The 18,384-nt window shown below is 41.2% G+C and overlaps 1 protein-coding gene across 3 annotated transcripts in view; it reads left to right on the forward strand.

Moving 5' to 3' along the window:
- The window catches only part of LOC117039786 (synaptic functional regulator FMR1-like), a 200,134-nt gene that overhangs the window by 105,465 nt on the left and 76,285 nt on the right, over nt 1-18,384 (forward strand). For all 3 annotated transcript variants that reach the window (XM_033136983.1, XM_033136982.1, XM_033136984.1), the window contains one exon: nt 818-927. In XM_033136983.1, coding sequence (XP_032992874.1) covers nt 818-927 — 110 coding nt within the window. The remainder of the gene's footprint in view (nt 1-817; nt 928-18,384) is intronic.

An 18,384-nucleotide genomic window follows, 5' to 3' on the forward strand; every position in this document is an offset into this window, starting at 1 on the left:
CAGTGTGTTCAATTCTTGAAATATAAATACTTGATTTTGCTAACTAAAGAGCATAATATTTACTTTACATTTCATTGAGAGATTCTATTTTGTCCACTGAATAAATCCTTGCTTATCCAATGTTGTGCACACTAAAATCTGGAAGACGTGCCTTTGTTTAATTGAAATAAGTGTTAACATGTATTGCAGTTTGTCTCCAGTTATGTAATTATCTTATTAAATTATTCATATACTGCTATATCCTGAAAGCCAAGCAGTTTTCAGCATATCTATATATAATAAAAACACATTAAAAATCTGAGGCCATCAGTTACTCTTATGGAAAGATGTATTCTTAATTACCTTCTTGTACAGAGTCAAACAGAGATCTGCCTCTTGTATTTAACCAGAAGTTTTAGGTAGTGCTCCTAGGTTGTATAAAGACTCCCATCTATAGTAACTGGGTAGCATGCTTGCTTGTTCAGGGATATGTGATTGAAATTACTGTTATTAAAATGGTCCTTTTTTCTTGATGTAAATCATGATCTTAAATATATTGGCTGATTTGAATTAAGATGAATAGACATTGCTGTAAAGAAGCATAAGTATAATGATTAGTGAAGCACTCTCTCTGTGTGTGTGCATGATTATCAATCACAGGCAAGCTTCTAAGTGCCCTCAACCAAATTCAGTTACAAGCCCCCTGGAAGGGTGTGCAAAGCTACTGCATCAACACATGGCTGAAACTTTCAAATGGTTGATGAAAGATGTTCTTTGCTGATACTTTTACTAACCTGATCAAACCCCTAAATTCTAGATGTTCTGTATGTCTTAATAGGAAAAGTTATAGGGAAAAATGGAAAACTCATTCAAGAGATCGTGGATAAATCAGGTGTTGTGAGAGTCAGAATTGAGGCTGAGAATGATAAAAATCTTCCAGAAGAAGAGGTATGTGAAGTAAACAGGACTTGGTTTATATGCTGTTTTAGATTCAGCAGGGAAGCACTCTGCATTTCTGTTATAAAACCTCTACTTACTGGTTCTAAGTACTTGTCATGGGTTTTAGTGTAACGCTGGCCAATTACATGCATACAAGTTACAAGAAAAGAGATTTTGACTAAACATCAGAAAGAAATTTTGGAAGGTAAGAGCTGTTTGAAAGTGGAATGGACTCGTTTAAAAGGTGGTTTTAAAGCAGAGGTTGGAAGGTCATCTTTCATGTATGATCTAGTTGAGATTCTTGCATTGCAGGGGGTTGGACTACATGACCCTCAGGGTCTCTTCCAACTCTACAATTCTGTGATTCCATGTCTACTGGATTTCTTTGGTACTATCAACTACATGTATAACTGAGCACTTATGAGCCTATGTTTGGATCAGTCCTACACAACGTGTAACCCACCATGACTGCTAGTTTGTGTGAAGCTTGTTTGACAAGCACCAGGAGCTCAGTCATCTGGTTGTAGTTTGGGTAGGGTTACAGGGGTTAACTAAGTGTATCACAAGTAGGTTCAGACTTCACTGAATTGAATATGGTTCACCATTTACATTGGTAGCATGGGTGCAATCCGGAATCTCATGGTTGCCTTGTGTTTCAATTAAAAGGAAATTCAAGTCACAGTTCAAGTAAAAGTACTTGTGTAATGATCATTTCTCAAAATCAGGAAGTAACTGCTGGAAAGAGTTACACTCTTGATGTTCATTGCTGTACTACCAATGTAAACTGTAAATTGGACCTATACCTGCAGTCATGGGAAAAAGAATGTACACCCTCTTTGAATTCTCTAGTTTTACATATGAAGACATAGTAACAATCATTCGTTTTTTAGCATATGAACAACAACACATGACATATTACACCATGTCATGATTTATTTAACAGAAATACAGTGAAGCCATGTTTTAAAAACTAAGTATACCTTATGTTTCAATAGCTTGTAGGACCACCTTTAGCAGCAGTAACTTGAAGTAACAGTTTTAGTTCTTGGGGCATCGTAGCCAGTGAAAGGGTGTCCACCATGTCGCGAGACACTAGACAGGAGCAAAGACTTGTGGGAAGCAGACTGGACTCCCTCAATTTCCCCTCCTGTCTAGACATGTAGCATATGTATTAAATATAGCAAGTGCCGGATGTCACGGGGCTACCAGAGAATGGCTTGGAGTGGGGGGGGGGGGGTCAGAGCTGAGTGGTGAAGAGGCTTTAGAAAGCGGCAGGCAGGAAGGGAGAGAGACAGGAGACAAAGAGTTAATGGAAGGCATTCAGGTGGAGGAGGGGGTCTTTGAGGCTACTGAAGAGCTCTGGAACGGAAGGGGAGGCGATACCCGTTCCCACAGCAATGGAGCGAAGGGGTTGGAAGCGGCGGGAGCAGAGAAGGCGTGTCGGATTACCCAAAGTGCTGCTGGAGGCGTTCCCACAAGCCCCCACTTCCGGGATCTGAGAGTGATGGATCAGACGCGTGATTATTGAGCTCTTGCTTTATTATATGTATATAATAAAGGACTGTAATAATATCTCGGACTGAGCAGAGGTATTTTCTTGCAGAAGGCTTCCAGAAAACCCCTGACACCTGACTCAGCTAAGTTTTTTACTAGTTTCTGAACCCCCTTTTTTCTTTAGATTTCCTTTACCATTATTTTTGTTTTACAGTCCTTTCTTTGTCCACACATTGTATTCCCCCCCCCCACAAAAAACCCTTTCCCTTGCTCTTTACGTTTGGTTGTTCCGCTTACCGTATTTTCCGGCGTATAAGACGACTGGGCGTATAAGACGACCCCCGACTGTTGAGAAGATTTTCCTGGATTAAAAAGTAGTTTTATATGCCAGAATATACAGTACTTACCACCCTTCTTTTATTCCTTGGATGTTTACTTATATAAAAAAAAAATCCAGAACCGGTGTCATTGCCACAGCGCCAATGTCCATTCCTGCCTTCAGGTGCAGCGGCCCTTTTTGTGTGTGTGTGCGCTACTTATGTGACTGGTGGTGTGGCATTTGCATTCTCCTGCCCTGATTTAAAAATTACTTGGCCACCTCCTTCCGGTTCGCTGTTTTTAGACCAGCGTTCCTATCCCGTCCCTGCCTCAGTATGGCAAACGCAGTGTGTGGTTTGACACAAGGCTTTTGCCTGCCTTTTCTCCTGGTCCACGGAGTGGCATACTGAGTTGAGTGTTTATTTGGTGAAAATCAGAGGCTGTTTGTGTGTCTCTCTTTGCTGTTTTAATGGCCGCCATGGAGGACACTTGTGGCTTAAGCTGCCCACCTCCAAAAAAGCAAAGCAAAAACTGAAGCACTTAGTGTCCTCTAAGGCCAGGGGATGTGCTAAGACTGCTCCCCCAGCTCTTCCAAGGAAGCATCTTTCTTCCATAACTTTACCTCAGTCCCAGGCTCTCAATACAGCCTCTAAAGTCCTTCCACTCAGTTGAATGCTAAGACTATACCGCCACCTGCTGGGGAGGCACAGATTGACGCTTTATCTGATTCTGAGCCAGAATTCTTAGGTTTTTCTAAGGAACAGGGACAAGAGTGTCATGATCCCTCTCCAGTCACTCATGGTGCTCCATCCCCCATTTCTCAAACCTTTCCAGCCCCATTGATTGAGCAGTTGAAGAAAGCCCTTATTGCCTCACTGTCCTCTGAATTACATTTAAGCTTACCTCCAAAGAAGCAGCCTAAGTCAAAGGAAGCAACCCATTCTGCCATGGGGGGGGGCAGTTGTAGTTGGATCTTAGGGTGTCTTCCCCTAACCCCTTCAAGACGAATCCTTTTCTATAATAATATTACAAGAGGCTAGTGCCCCCATCCTGAAATGTGAGATAATGCACACATTAGAATGAACAACTCAGTCTGACAAAATGTCAGCCTCAAAACCAGAGAGTGAGGTGTCTGTACTAATTAATAGCCGCACCTCAGCTAACTTTATGTTGGTGCCCTCAGTATTGAAGGCGGTTGTTAAGTCTGAATTTGACGCACCTATGCATTCTAGAAAGAATACTGCCCTGGCTGACAAGTTATATGATTTAGATCCTGAGTTCATGGCACATATTAAGACCCCTGCCATAGACCAACCGGTGTTAGATCTTTCATCTCGTCATCTGGTCCCCCAGGAGGGAAATGCCTGACTCTGGGATGTGACTGACAGGAGGCTGGAGTTTGCTCCATGTAAAATTCATGAAGCAGCTGCCTTTTCCTTAAGAGCTTCCTGTGTTGCTTCATCATGTGCCCAAGCATGCATTGTGTGGCTTGAGGACTTACTGTAATCCCATCCCCAAGATGCAGCCCATCAATGCCAAATTCTGACTAAGCTAAAGGCTCAGGCCTTTATGACTGATGCCTCTATGGATTCCATTCAATTTTCAGCTAGAGCAGTGACATCCCAGATAATGGCTAGATGCACCTTGTGGCTAAAGAGTTGGAATGTGGATGAAGCGTCTAAGGTGAACCTTTCTACCGTTCCCTTTTCCAGTGGTCACCTTTTTGAGGAAGGGGCATTGAAATTTGTCCTTATTGAATCAAAGGATAAAAGGAAAGGTTTGCTAACTCAGAGAGATGACAAACAACCAGCCCATCATTTCTTACCAAACACTTCTCAATCTCATTCCTTTCGCCCCTTTCAAACCCAGAATAGACAAAGGGACTTTGCATTCTGATCCCAGCCCTTTCGTCAACGTTTTCAAGGGAGGCAAGGGTTCCAGCAGTTCCATACTTCCTCAAATGCAAAGACAACCAAATAACGAACCCAATGATGTCCCATGTGTTTGTCGTCTTTCCAGCTTTCTTCCTGCCTGGCAAAAGTCTGTCTCTGACCAGTGGGTTCTGAAAATTATTTCAGAAGGTTACCTAATAGACTTCATTTCAGTTCCTCCCGATCATTTCGTCCCTTCCCTACTACCGAGAAACAAACTTCGTCTTCAGGCTGTTTGGTCTTCAATTCATCGTCATCGTTCCATGGGAGCTATAGTTCCAGCTCCTTCACACTGTCAGTATTTTCATCCCTCCCATTGCAAGGATCACCAGATCATGTTTGTTTTGCTTTCTGTCTGTGAGAAAGGAGGGGGCGGAAACCACTTCTCCTCCAGCCTCTGTCTCCAGTGCTCTGTGGTATTTCTTTGATCTGTCTAGAGACAGGATGGCAGTATGAGAGAGCTGTTTCTCTCATACATGTTTGTTATGTTCTTTTATTTGTTTAATCAGTAGAAATAAAATTAGGTATGCAACAAAACCTCCACAGCTTAGCTTCCGTTACTCTGCTGCATTTGGGGTGCTCACATTAGCAAGTGTGAGTCCACTGCACCAAGACCTATTCCTCGGGAATGCTGTGTTGCTGTTCCTGCGTTCCTGTGATTGGAGGGTCAGAGAACGTGCTCCCGACACCCAGCACATGCAGGCGCAGAAGACGTGGGCTGACCATGGGTGTACGGAAATACACCAGTGTTTTTGTGGTCTCTACTCCATATTCTTTGTTATTCCCAGAAAAGGGCAGAAGAAATGGCACCCAATTCTCTATCTCCTAGTCAAAGTGCCAACCTTTCATGAAGCGCTTGCCCATCTACAACTCGCCCTCTGACCTTGCAAGACCATGGCTTTCTAATCAACAGTGAAAAAAGCTGCCTAACACCTTCTCAAAAGAATCCCCCATCTCAGCGCACTCTTGGATGCAGTGAAGGGGGAAGTGTCTCTCTCTCCAGAGAGGGGTAGCCAAGATCAAAGCAGCAGCATCTTCTTTAATCTCATCGAAACATCTAGCGGCGGTCCTCAGTCTCGGCATGTCGGCTTCGCAGATTGCACCCTGGGTAAAACACCATGCCTGCACCCTGCAGTGGACTCTACTCCCTCATCAGTGGGCCATTACCCACAATTGCCACAGGTGTCTATCACCTCATCTGAAGTTCTCCATGTGTTGGTGGATCCACACGGAAAATCATCTGAGGGGCACCCCCTTCAAGGACCCAGTCAGAACTCTAATCACCACAAACGCGAGTTTCCAAGGTTGGAGAGCTCACTGTCAGAACCAGTTTATTCAAGGCCTATGAACAAAATCGGAAACACCTCACTCAATCAGTTGGCTGGAATTGCATGCAGCCAGAATGGCGCTCATGCACTTTGCCCAACAATTCCATCTTGAACATGTTTTGATTCGGATGGACAACTCCACTGTCAGGTCGCACACCGTTCATCAAGGCGACATGAGATCTGGTCCCTCAGAAAGAAGTGACACTCCTGTTCAACTGGGCCAAACGTCTGTCTTGCCAAATGCAAGATGGTTTTTTTTAAAAATTAGATTCAGAAGCAATACAAATGCAAGTGGGTGAGAAGATTACAGATTTTATTCTAAACAGCAAGTAAAATATACATTACCAAGCAGCACTTCAATCTGCCACTGAGAAGCCCTGAAGAAGTGGCCCCCAGGTAGCCTTTGATGCACTGCTCCGCAGCCAACAGCCTGTGTGCAAACTTCTGACTGCCATGCTCAAAAACTAGATATTTTATAGATGTTGTGCCCTGTTATGGCCAGTACAGGCTCAGCTACGAGCCTCTCTACATCAAAGACAAAAAGCCAGGCCATACATCAAAGGCTTTTTTTTTTACAAGGGATAGAGAAAGTAATAAAACATAGATAACCAGAGCCAGGAAGAGTTGACCATGTCAGATCACTAATCTCAAAATCACAATACTCTTCCGGAATAAGTTTTGCATACGTCACCACCTCTCCCTGACAGCAGAGCACATTGCCGGAGACTAAAATGCCCAGGCAGTTTGGTTAAGCCGCAAACAAATGGACCCAGGGAAATGGATGTTGGGCAGACTGATTTCCAATGGCTTCAAACCCTTTGGGATCCTCACCAAGTGGACCTATTTGCGACCAAGGTGAATTGACAGTTGCCCCATTATTTTCAAGGTTTCAGGACACTCAGGCAGAGGCATGGGATGTCCTGATAACTTCCTGGCCACGGGGCCTGCTTTCACCTTCCACCTTCCCTCCTCAATTTATCCTACCATGTGTTCTTCGCAAGGTCAGACAAGAGAAGGTGCAATTAGTTCTAGTTGTTCCCTTTTGGTTTTGCAGGCCGTGGATGACAGATCTCCAAGTCCTGTCAATCACTCTGCTCCGCCATTCCTTCTACCTCTCCCTCCAATGTGGCTGTGACAAGGTCCACTACTATATCCATCTCCTCGGTGGCTGAAACTGGTTGTTTGGCGTTGGAGCACCTCTGCCTAAAGCGCCATGGTTTAGATGATGCAGTTGTTTCAACAATCCTAGCCTCCAGACACCCTTCGACGAAACATCTTTATCATTCTACATGGACAGCCTTTACATCTTGGTGCTCAGAATCTGGCCTGCGACCTCACAAGATATCAATTCCAAACATTCTTCGGTATCTCCAACATGGACTACAGAAGGCCTAATACAGGTGAAACTCGAAAAATTAGAATATCGTGGAAAGGTTCATTTCTTCCAGTAATTCAACTTAAAAGGTGAAACTAATATATGAGATAGACTCATGACATGCAAAGCGAGATATGTCAAGCCTTTATTTGTTACGATTGTGATGATTATGGCGTACAGCTGATGAGAACCCCAAATTCACAATTTCAACTTTGGGGTTTTCATCAGCTTTACGCCATACTCATCACAATTGTAACAAACAAAGGCTTGACATGTCTCGCTTTGCATGTCATGAATCTATCTCATATATTCAACTCCAGTAGCTAATGAAAACAATTGCTTACATAAATGGACTTTTCCACGATATTCTAATTTTTTGAGTTTCACCTGTACTCTCAAAAGACATGTCTCATCTATTTCCTCCATTCTGAGTGCTACTGGTAGGCTGCCCTTATCCCAGAACTGGTTAGTCAAACGCTTTCTCAAGGGTGTGGTACATCAACACCTATTATTGGCACATCGCTTTCCCACCTGGAATTTACACTTGGTCATCACAGCTCTTCAGAGACCTCCGGTTTCCGGCCCTGGAGTTTGGCTGCTTTCCCAGGACACCGGACCCCAAATGTGCAGGTTTTCAGGGATAATATGGGGTAATTATCCCTGCCGACATCCCCCCCCCCAGGGCAGGGGGGGATTGGCTGTCATCACCCACGGTTTGTCCGATAACTGCTGCTCGCTACAGAATGCGATGGCAGGGATGCTGGGTGCGGAGCACTGCACGAATTGGAAACTCTCCAGAGTCATTGCCATGAGCGGGAGGATCCCTGTTATTCAAAAAACTATTAAAATTCAGACTAAGAAACAGGCATGTTCTGGAAAGAAGGAGATTAAAAAGACCTGCTAAATAATTCAGTCCCTGGATGCCAAAGCTTTGAACTGAAAAGGACTTTCATTGTTGTGCTTCGATTTAAGTGAGGCGAGTGGTTGTTTCCTTTTATTTGCTACTCATGATTTGCCGAACCTCACTAAGAAAGAATTAACTATCTAAGCAGGAGGAACTGTAAAATTAATTTGGTGCTGGGTTGCGCAGTTCTCTGTGGAGAGCCCCCAAAACAAGATCAGATACAAAGGAGGCTCGGGCTGAAAAAAAATGGCGGTGCCTGTGGTGCAGGAGAAAAAGAAATGGCCGGGGGGGGGGGGTGAGGACATTCGACAGATTATAATTGGGGAATATTTCACATTAAAAAAACTGCATTTGCTTGCATGGACTTTTCTAATATATGGTATAATATGAAAGTGAGGGTGAATCTTTGATTTTGGCTGGCTTCCCTAGGGCCCGGGGGAGCAAGCTTGGATTAGAGGAACTAAACTAAACAATCACCAAATAATTATTGAAATATACTTCACGGCACTGTTTTTCTACGGAAGATTCATAGTTGGAACACTAACTTGGAACACTATGGAAGACTCATATTTGGAACATTAACTCAATAAAAGACTTGAAAGATTGCTGCACCATAAATCTTATTAAAAGAAGGGGAGTTGCAAGAGCCTGGAAGATAAAATGGTGAAATGAAAGATGGGGCCACTGAGAGGACTACGCTGAAAATCAATTGAATGATAACAACATAGAATAAACTGCCTCCTGCATGTTAGTAGAAATATGGATTTGTTGGACATGATAGAGAGTCATAAACCAGGGACTGTGAAGATAAAACAATGGGTTAAGATCGGACTTACGAAACTGGGAAAAAACAAGAGAGAAGATTGCAGAAACAAGTGAAATAGATTTTCTCCTGACATCCAGAACATGAGGAGTCCCCTTGAAATGTTTTATTTTGGAATGTATAATTGGCTTTATTGTTTGTATTATGATGTGGCAAGATTCAATCTGATTTGTTACCAATTGGAATGTTATTAATTGAAAATTAATAAAAAAATTTTTTTTAAAAAAATACTTTAGTATACAGATGAGTTAATGGTTGATTCAACGACTGCAAGATTCCCAGGTCCTGTGGCTGCAGAACAAGCCCAAATCATCACCCCTCCACCACCATGCTTGACAGTTGGTATGAAGTTTTTGTGTTTGGCTTCTGCCAAACGTGGCACTGGACATTATGGCCAAACATCTCCACTTTGGTCTCATTTGTATAAAGGACATTGTTCCAGAAGTCTTGTGGTTTGTTCAGGTGCAACTTTGCAAACCTAAGTCATGCTGCCATGTTCTTTTTAGAGAGAGAAGGCTTTCTCCTGGAAACACTTCCAAACAAACCATACTTGTTTTGTCTTTTTCTAACATTTAACATGCTAACTGAGGCCTGTAGAGCCTGAGATGTAACTCTTGGTGTTTTCTTTTTTTGCAATTTCTCGTTGAGTTTGGGGTGAATTTGCTGGGACGTGAATTTGCTGGGATGTCCTCTCCTGATAAGATTGGCAACTTTCTTGAATGTTTTCCGCTTTTGAATAATCTTTCTCACTGTAGAATGATGGACTTAAAATTGGTTGGAGATGGCATTTTAACCCTTCCCAGTTTCACGGGCAGCAACACTTGCTTCTCTAAGAGTATTGTGTCGTCTTTGCTCCTTGGCACTGTGTTAAAACACACCTGAATGTTCCAGACCAGCAAACTGCTAAAACCTCAGCTTTTATAGAGGTGGGAATACTTGCTGATGATCAATTAAGCAAAGGCATTTGATTAGCCACACCTGTCTGCTACTTTGCCTCTTAATTCTTATTAAAGCAGTAAGGGTGTACTTAGTTTTTCACACAATTTCTCCATCTTTACTTTAATTCTGTTAAATCATGACACAGTGTAATATGTCATGTGTTGTTGTTCATCTGAGGTTGTATTTACCTAATTTTAAGACCTGCTAAGGAACAAATGATTGCTATTTTGTCCTGATATGCACTCCCCCCATGACTGTAGATGTCGAATAGCACGGGAAACAGGATGGAACCCTGTGGGATACCACAGGACAACTCCCATGGTACTGAACAGTAGCCTCCCATGATTACTTTCTGGAATTGACCCTGGAGGTAGGAGTGGAACCACTGAAGTACAGTGCTCCCTACCCCACTCCCTCACCCTCTCCAGTGAAACATTAATCACTGGGACCCACCCAGTGTTTTCATTTTGTATTTTTATGTTGTGAACTGCCCTGTGATCTTCAGATGCTTCAGTGGACTTGTTTTAACTGTGGCATCCAAGTCTGTTTGAATCTGAGCAAATTTGTTCTAAACTGCCTTACAAAATTGTTACAGCAGGCCTCTGAATGTGTAGAGCAGTACTCTCTTCGCCAGATGACAAAAGCTCATACATCTCTGGGAAAAAACTCTGCCAAAAGGATGCTTATGGATGCAGTGTTGGTGGAGGAGCAAACTTCCTTCACTGCCATGTGTTAGGTACGATGCTGCAGCCTCACTCGTGTTTGGTCAGATTTGGACCTAGCCGCATGTCACCTGCGCTCTAGCCTCTGACCTTCCTGTTTCATCACATGCAGGAATGCTAAGGTGATCTACGTGCTCCACAATGAAAGTGAGGGTGCTCAGGGGCAATTGTGGCAATGTCTCTATGCAACTCATCATCCCACAGTGAGACAAGAGCCTCGACAAGGAGCATCAGCCATGTCTGCCAGAAAATCCCCCAGAACATTCAGGAATCCATCAGATTCCATCTGTTTGGGGAGCAGATCAATTCAATGGGTCTTACACATTTGTAGATTGGATAGTTGTATTCAACCAAAATTACTACTGGAAGTTTAGGGTTGGAGGGGTAAGTGACTGTGCTCTTCTGATGTCTGGGAGAGACTCCAAATGTGGGCTGCCTTTACAGTACGAGTAACTCAGAATTTTGAAAAGTAATTACTTTAGTGCAGGGGTCAGGAAACTTTCAGCAGGGGGCTGGACTATATTTTGGGAAAAAAAATAAATGAACGAATTCCTATGCCCCAGAAATAACCCAGAGGTGCATTTCAAATAAAAGGACACATTCTACTCATGTAAAAATACCAGGCAGGCCCCACAAATAACCCAGAGATGCATTTCAAATAAAAGGACACATTCTACTCATGTAAAAACACACTGATTCCTGGACTGTCTGCGGGCCGGATTTAGAAGGCGATTGGGCCTGATCCGGCCCCCGGGCCTTAGTTTTCCTACCCATGCTTTAGTGCATCCCAGGTCCCCTCACATGTGGGCTGCAGGAGTTAGTATGAAGGTTGTGGCAGCACCTACTGGAGAGTAAGACCCACTGGCAACACTGCAGGACTGACTGTTGTGTTACAGTTGGGCAAAAAAGGGAGTGTGAGACTCTTAGACTTCACTTGTTTGTCACAGGCAGATCCAGGAATTGAGTTTTTACCAGTTCTAGTGCTTAGTTTGGCTATGTTCCTATTGCTGTCTCTAGAGACCCATTTGATCTCAGTGGCTCAGAGTGTCTTATTACCAATTTCAGTCTGTGTGCTAATAATAATAATAATAATAATAATTATGTCCCACCCATCTGGCTGGGTTTTCCCCAGCCACTCTGGGTAGCTTCCAGCAAAATATAAAACATAATAAAACATCATTTTGTCTTAAATATGTTTGTTCTCATTAATTTATTCATTTCTAACATTTCATACTATGACTGTTCCTGGACAGGGATAGCCTTGCCATGATTAGTCCAAGAGCTAGACCAGATTTTATTTACCCTTGAATGCCAAAAGCGCCCTGGTGATTTTTTGAAAGTCTACTACCTATACAAACAAAATATGGCCATCTTAGTAAATATCAGTGGTGGGGGTATGAAATATGATGTCATCAATATGGCCGCCATGTCATTTTTACTTTGAGGCATTGAAATGGCTGTAACTTATCAATGGTCTGTTGTAGAGGCTTTATTTAAAAAAAAAATCAAGTTAATTTAATAATAACAAAAGCTTGTTATGTCAATATTTTACATAACATGTAAGCTTTCTCTGGACTTCTGGTTTTACTGTGGGCTGCAATGGGTGCACTTCGACAACAGCTGCTGTGTGGGGGAGTTCACCGGGGGCTTTGGGGACAATGCTAGGCTGTGTGACCCCCTGGAAAGGGCTTAGAAGGAACACCAAGCCAAAAAGAGCTTCGGCAATGCCTAGAAAAGATTCCAGCACCCCTCGCCAGACCAAAGTACGGCTGAGGTGGGGGGATCAGATACCTGATATCTGAAGAAGTGTGCATGCACACGAAAGCTCATACCGAGAACAAACTTAGTTGGTCTCTAAGGTGCTACTGGAAGGATTTTTTAAATTTTTTATATTGTATTGGACTGTATTGGAATTAGATTGGACTGTATTGAAACTAGAGTGGTTGTATTGACATTGTGTTGGATACTTAAACATTCTTCGATCAATATGTATTGATCACTAACCAATATACCTTCTCTACAAACCCTATTTGCTTATTTATCCAAGATGTCTTATGGGGTAAAAAAAACAAGGAACAGGATGCCCAAAACAGCTAAGAAGAAACTCCGGTCTAGATATAGAAATGGACTTGAAAGACCTGATTTGGAGCCTGAAGGGGGACATAAGAGAGATGAAAAGGGACTTGGCCGATATCAAAAAAGAGATGAATGAAAGAATAAAAATAATGGAGAAATCCAGACACAATTAAAGGAAGTCCTAGAGGGGATAAAGGACTCAGAGAAGAAAGTGCAAGAAATCAAGAAAAAAAAATCAACAGATGGAGGAGGCAGTGAAGAGAATAGGTAAAGAACAGAAAGAATCCAGAAGAGATATGGTCAGGTCTAAAAAGGAAATGGAAGAACAAAAGATAATCCAGGAAGCCACTTGTGATGCTCTTGCAATGATTCAGATGCAGGTTAAAGAAAAGACTTTGGGATTTAGAAATATTCCAGAGGAAGACAAGGAAGACATAGGGAAAAAGATGATTGGAATTTTGGCTGAATGGCTACACCTGCAAGAAAGGGATGTACTGGAACACACAGAAAAGATCTTCGGAGTGAACTCTAAAAAGGCAAAAATCAGCAAGTGGCCGGCAGACTGTATTATTACATTTACATCAAACTGGATGAAAGACAAGATTCTCCAAACAAAGAGTAAGAATAAACTAATCATAGGTGGGAAAGAAATAATCCTGAGAGAAATCCCTCCAAGGCTGATAAAAAAGAGACCGCAATTCCACTTTCTAACAAAAGCTTTAAAGGCCAAATCCATAATTTTCAGATGGGAATATCCAGCAGGACTATCCTTTCATTTCAAAGGCAAAAGGAGGAAATTTGAGACTTTTGAGGAAGCAGACATGTTTTGGAGAAAGTACCGGGGGGAGCTGGGAGGAGGGAAGAATGGAGCTAGGATCGAAGAAGAGAAAAAAGAAGCACTGTCAGGTTCAGAGGAAGAGGAAGGAGGAGACCAACAGGAGGCAGAAGGATAAAGGACTGTGTCACATAGGCTGCTGGACTATTCATCTCTGCCCCCCCTACTTCTTTTCTCCACAGGTGATTTAAATTGTAAGTAGAGGTAATATATAATCTTGCCTCTGCTTTCAACAAGAAAGTCTACATCATGCCAATTCCAATTTTCTCTGTTAATTTTAACTAATAAAGAATGAAATTCAATTTAATATCTTGGAACGTAAATGGATTGAATGATAGAAGGAAAAGGCAGAAGATAGAACGCATTCTAGAAAGACAGAAATGGGACCTGGCCTGCTTGCAGGAAACTCATGTTAATATTAACCATAAAATAATATTGGTAAAGCCAAAGTTCTAGAGAAGAACTGGAGAAGATCAGTCTACATCCCAATCCCAAAGAAGGGCAGTGCCAAAGAAAGCTCCAACTACCGCACAATTGCGCTCATTTCACACGCTAGCAAGGTTATGCTTAAAATTCTACAAGGCAGGCTTAAGCAGTATGTTGACCGAGAACTCCCAGAAGTGCAAGCTGGATTTCGAATGGGCAGAGGAACCAGAGACCAAATTGCAAACATGCACTGGATTATGGAGAAAGCTAGAGAGTTCCAGAAAAACATCTACTTCTGCTTCATTGACTACGCAAAAGCATTTGACTGTGTCGACCACAGCAAACTATGGCAAGTTCTTAAAGAAATGGGAGTGCTGGATCACCTCATTTCTCTCCTGAGAAATCTCTATGTGGGACAAGAAGCTACAGTTAGAACTGGATATGGAACAACTGATTGGTTCAAAATTGGGAAAGGAGTACGACAAGTCTGTATATTGTCTCCCTGCTTATTTAACTTATATGCAGAATTCATCATGCGAAAGGCTGGACTGGATGAATCCCAAACCGGAATTAAGATTGCCGGAAGAAATATCAACAATCTCAGATATGCTGATGACACAACCTTGATGGCAGAAAGTGAGGAGGAATTAACCTTTTAATGAGGGTGAAAGAGGAGAGCGCAAAATATGGTCTGAAGCTCAACATCAAAAAACTAAGATCATGGCCACTGGTCCCATCACCTCCTGGCGAATAGAAGGGGAAGAAATGGAGGCAGGAAGAGATTTTACTTTCTTGGGTTCCATGATCACTGCAGATGGTGACAGCAGTCACGAAATTAAAAGACGCCTGCTTCTTGGGAGGAAAGCAATGACAAACCTAGACAGCATCTTAAAAAGCAGAGACATCACCTTGCCGACAAAGGTCCGTATAGTTAAAGCTATGGTTTTCCCAGTAGTAATGTATGGAAGTGAGAGCTGGACCATAAAGAAGACTGATCACCAAAGAATTGATGCTTTTGAATTATGGTGCTGGAGGAGACTCTTGAGAGTTCCATGGACTGCAAAAAAGATCAAACTTATCCATCCTTAAAGAAATCAGCCCTGAGTGCTTACTGGAAGGACAGATCCTGAAGTTGAGGCTCCAGTACTTTGGTCACCTCATGAGAAGAGAAGACTCCCTGGAAAAGACCCTGATGTTGGGAAAGATGGAGGGCACAAGGAGAAGGGGACGACAGAGGATGAGATGGTTGGACAGTGTTCTCGAAGTGACTGGCATGAGTTGGCCAAACTGCGGGAGGCAGTGGAGGATGGGGTGCCTGGCGTGCTCTGGTCCATGGGGTCATGAAGAGTCGGACACGACTGAACGACTGAACAACAACAAGATCATTATTAATGGAATACATAGTTAAAAGAGTTGTTGTAATAGGAGATCTTAACTGAGTGATGGTACCAGAATTGGACAGATCACAGAGAGGAAATGGGGAAAATGAAGGGAGACTGCCAAAAAGCTTTTTGGATATGGTAAAAAAAAATGATCTTGTAGATGTGTGGCGGAACAAACACCCTATTGAAAAAGAGTTCCCCTATTTCTCACCTATTTCTATGAGTTTGGCCAAACTACGAGAGGCAGTGAAGGATAGGCGTGCCTGGCGTGCTCTGGTCCATGGGGTCACGAAGAGTCGGACACGACTGAACAACAACATTTCTCACAGCCAAAACAATCATATAGTAGAATAGATAGAACAAAATAAAAAATAAAAAAATTGCTTCCAGTAGCACCTTAGAGACCAACTAAGTTTGTTCTTGGTATGAGCTTTTGTGTGCATGCACACTCATACCAAGAACAAACTTAGTTGGTCTCTATGGTGCTACTGGAAGGAATTTATTTTTATTTTTTATTTTGTTTTGACTATGGCAGACCAACACGGCTACCTACCTGTAACTAGAATAGATGGGGCACGGATAAGCAAAGATTTGATAAATAATGTAGAAAAAACCGAAATATTACCCCAAACACTTATGGACCATAACCCAGTTTCACCGGTTTTGAAGGGAAAAGACAGTAAAAGTGACAAAAGATGGAGAATGAATGTGTTTCTATTAAAAAATGATAGCATACTCCAAGGAGCCAGAAATCTAATGAAGGAATACTTTGAAAACAACTGGAAAAAGGGATAGATGTGAAAACAGTGTGGGATGCTGGAAAGGCGGTGGTAAGAGGGTATTTTATACAGCAAATCTCTATAGTTTATAAGAACAAAGAAAAAACGAAAAAACTTTTGGAAGAAATCAAAAGGAAAGAAAAAATAGCTTACATTAGCAAAAACAATGAGAGGATAAATCAGGAAATTGAATTATTGAGAGTGGAATATAATGCAATTATAGAACAGGAAGTAGAACAACAGGTGCAGTTCTGGAAGTATAAAAACGTTGAATGGGCAAATAAACCTGGTAAAGTATTGGCCTGGCAGTTAAAGAAACAGAAGAGTGAAAAATTAATAAATAGAATAAGAATGGAGGAAAAAATAGTTGATGTTAAGGAAATTAATAAAGAATTTGGGAAATAATACAAAAAGTTGTATCAAAAAGATGAAATAATATTAGATGAGATAGAGGACTATTTAAAGAAATATAAATGATCAGAAATAGCAGAAGAGGATTATAGAATATTAAATGAACCGATATCAATTATAGAAATTAAAGAAATAATTAAAAAGATGAAAATAGGGAAATCACCAGGCCCTGACGGATTACCAGCCGAATATTATAAAGATTTGGAAGACCAATTGATCGAACCATTAAATGAAGTATTGACAGAGGCAGTGGATAAAGGAATATTCCCGAATCTGGGACAGAGTACAGATTTAGAATTAATTCCAAATTACAGGCCCATATCATTATTAAATTTGGATTATAAATTTTTTGCAGGATTATTGGCTCACAGATTGAAAAAAAATAATACGGAATATAATACACAAAAATCAAGCTGGATTTATTGAGGGAAGACAGATAAAGGATAACATAAGGAACGTAGTGGATGTTTTAGAATATTTGCAATTTAAGAAAGACAGATAAGCAACATTGGTATCAACCAATGCGGATAAAGCATTCGATAATGTTTTGTGGGATTTTATGAAAAATTTATTAAAGAAATTGAAATTGGGTGAAAAAATTGAGAAAGGTATCGATGCGATTTATAAAAAAACAAAAAGCAAATTTTATTATTAATGGAGAGATCGGAGAAAAAATAGTATCACTGAAGGTACAATGCTATTTATAATAGTTCTAGAAGTATTGTTAAAGAAAATCAGGCAGGATAGATCAATCAGAGGAGTTGTAATAGGAGAGAGAAATTATAAGATTAGAACTTTTGCTGATGATGTGATGATCACGACAGAAAACCCCCTAGAAAGCATACCCAGAGCACTGGAATGCATAAATGAATTTGGTAAGCTCACAGGATTTAAATTGAACTATAAGAAAACCAATGTATTAATTAAGAATATGGATGATGAAGGGAGGACTGAGTTACAACGGATTACTGGATTGGAAATAATAAAATTAAATACCTTGGAATTAATTTGACACCAAATAATATAGATCTAATTAATGAAAATTATGGTAAAATATGGAAAGAGGTAAAGAAGGATCTAGAAACATGGGGAAAATTAAATTTATCATTATTGGGGAAAAATTCAGTTATAAAAATGAACGTACTCCTGAGAAAGATGTTTTTGTTTCAGAGTATTCCTTTACTGGGCAGGGGAAAATGTTTCAATAATTGGAGGAAAGATTTGGCAAAATTTATTTGGTCTGGAAAGAAACCAATGATTAAGCACAAATTTATGATTGATAAAAGAGACAGAGGGGGATTTCACCTTCCCGATTTTGAATTATACCATGATGCAGTAGGACTGGTCTGGTTAAAGGAATGGATAAAATTGGATGATGCAGATGTGTTAGATCTTGAAGGAGTGGGGACAAAGTTTGGGTGGCCTGCCTATCTGATTGATGAAAAAGTAAAGGTTCATAAAGGGTTTTTAGAACGTATAATTAGAAAATCATTATATAAAATTTGGGGAAAATATAAAAAGATATTAGAGCCGAAAATACCCTCGTGGGCCTCTCCATTAGAAATTGTAACAGTAAAAAGATTGAATATGAAAGTAAATTGGGCCACCTATAAAATTTTATTGCAAGAATTGAATGGGGAATTAAAATTAAAGGATTATTCGGAGATCAAAATTTATGTCAATGATTGGTTTCAGTTTACCCTAATTAAGTACAGATTGGTTA

This window comes from Lacerta agilis, chromosome W, assembly GCF_009819535.1.
Source record: "Lacerta agilis isolate rLacAgi1 chromosome W, rLacAgi1.pri, whole genome shotgun sequence".
Taxonomy (NCBI): domain Eukaryota; kingdom Metazoa; phylum Chordata; class Lepidosauria; order Squamata; family Lacertidae; genus Lacerta; species Lacerta agilis.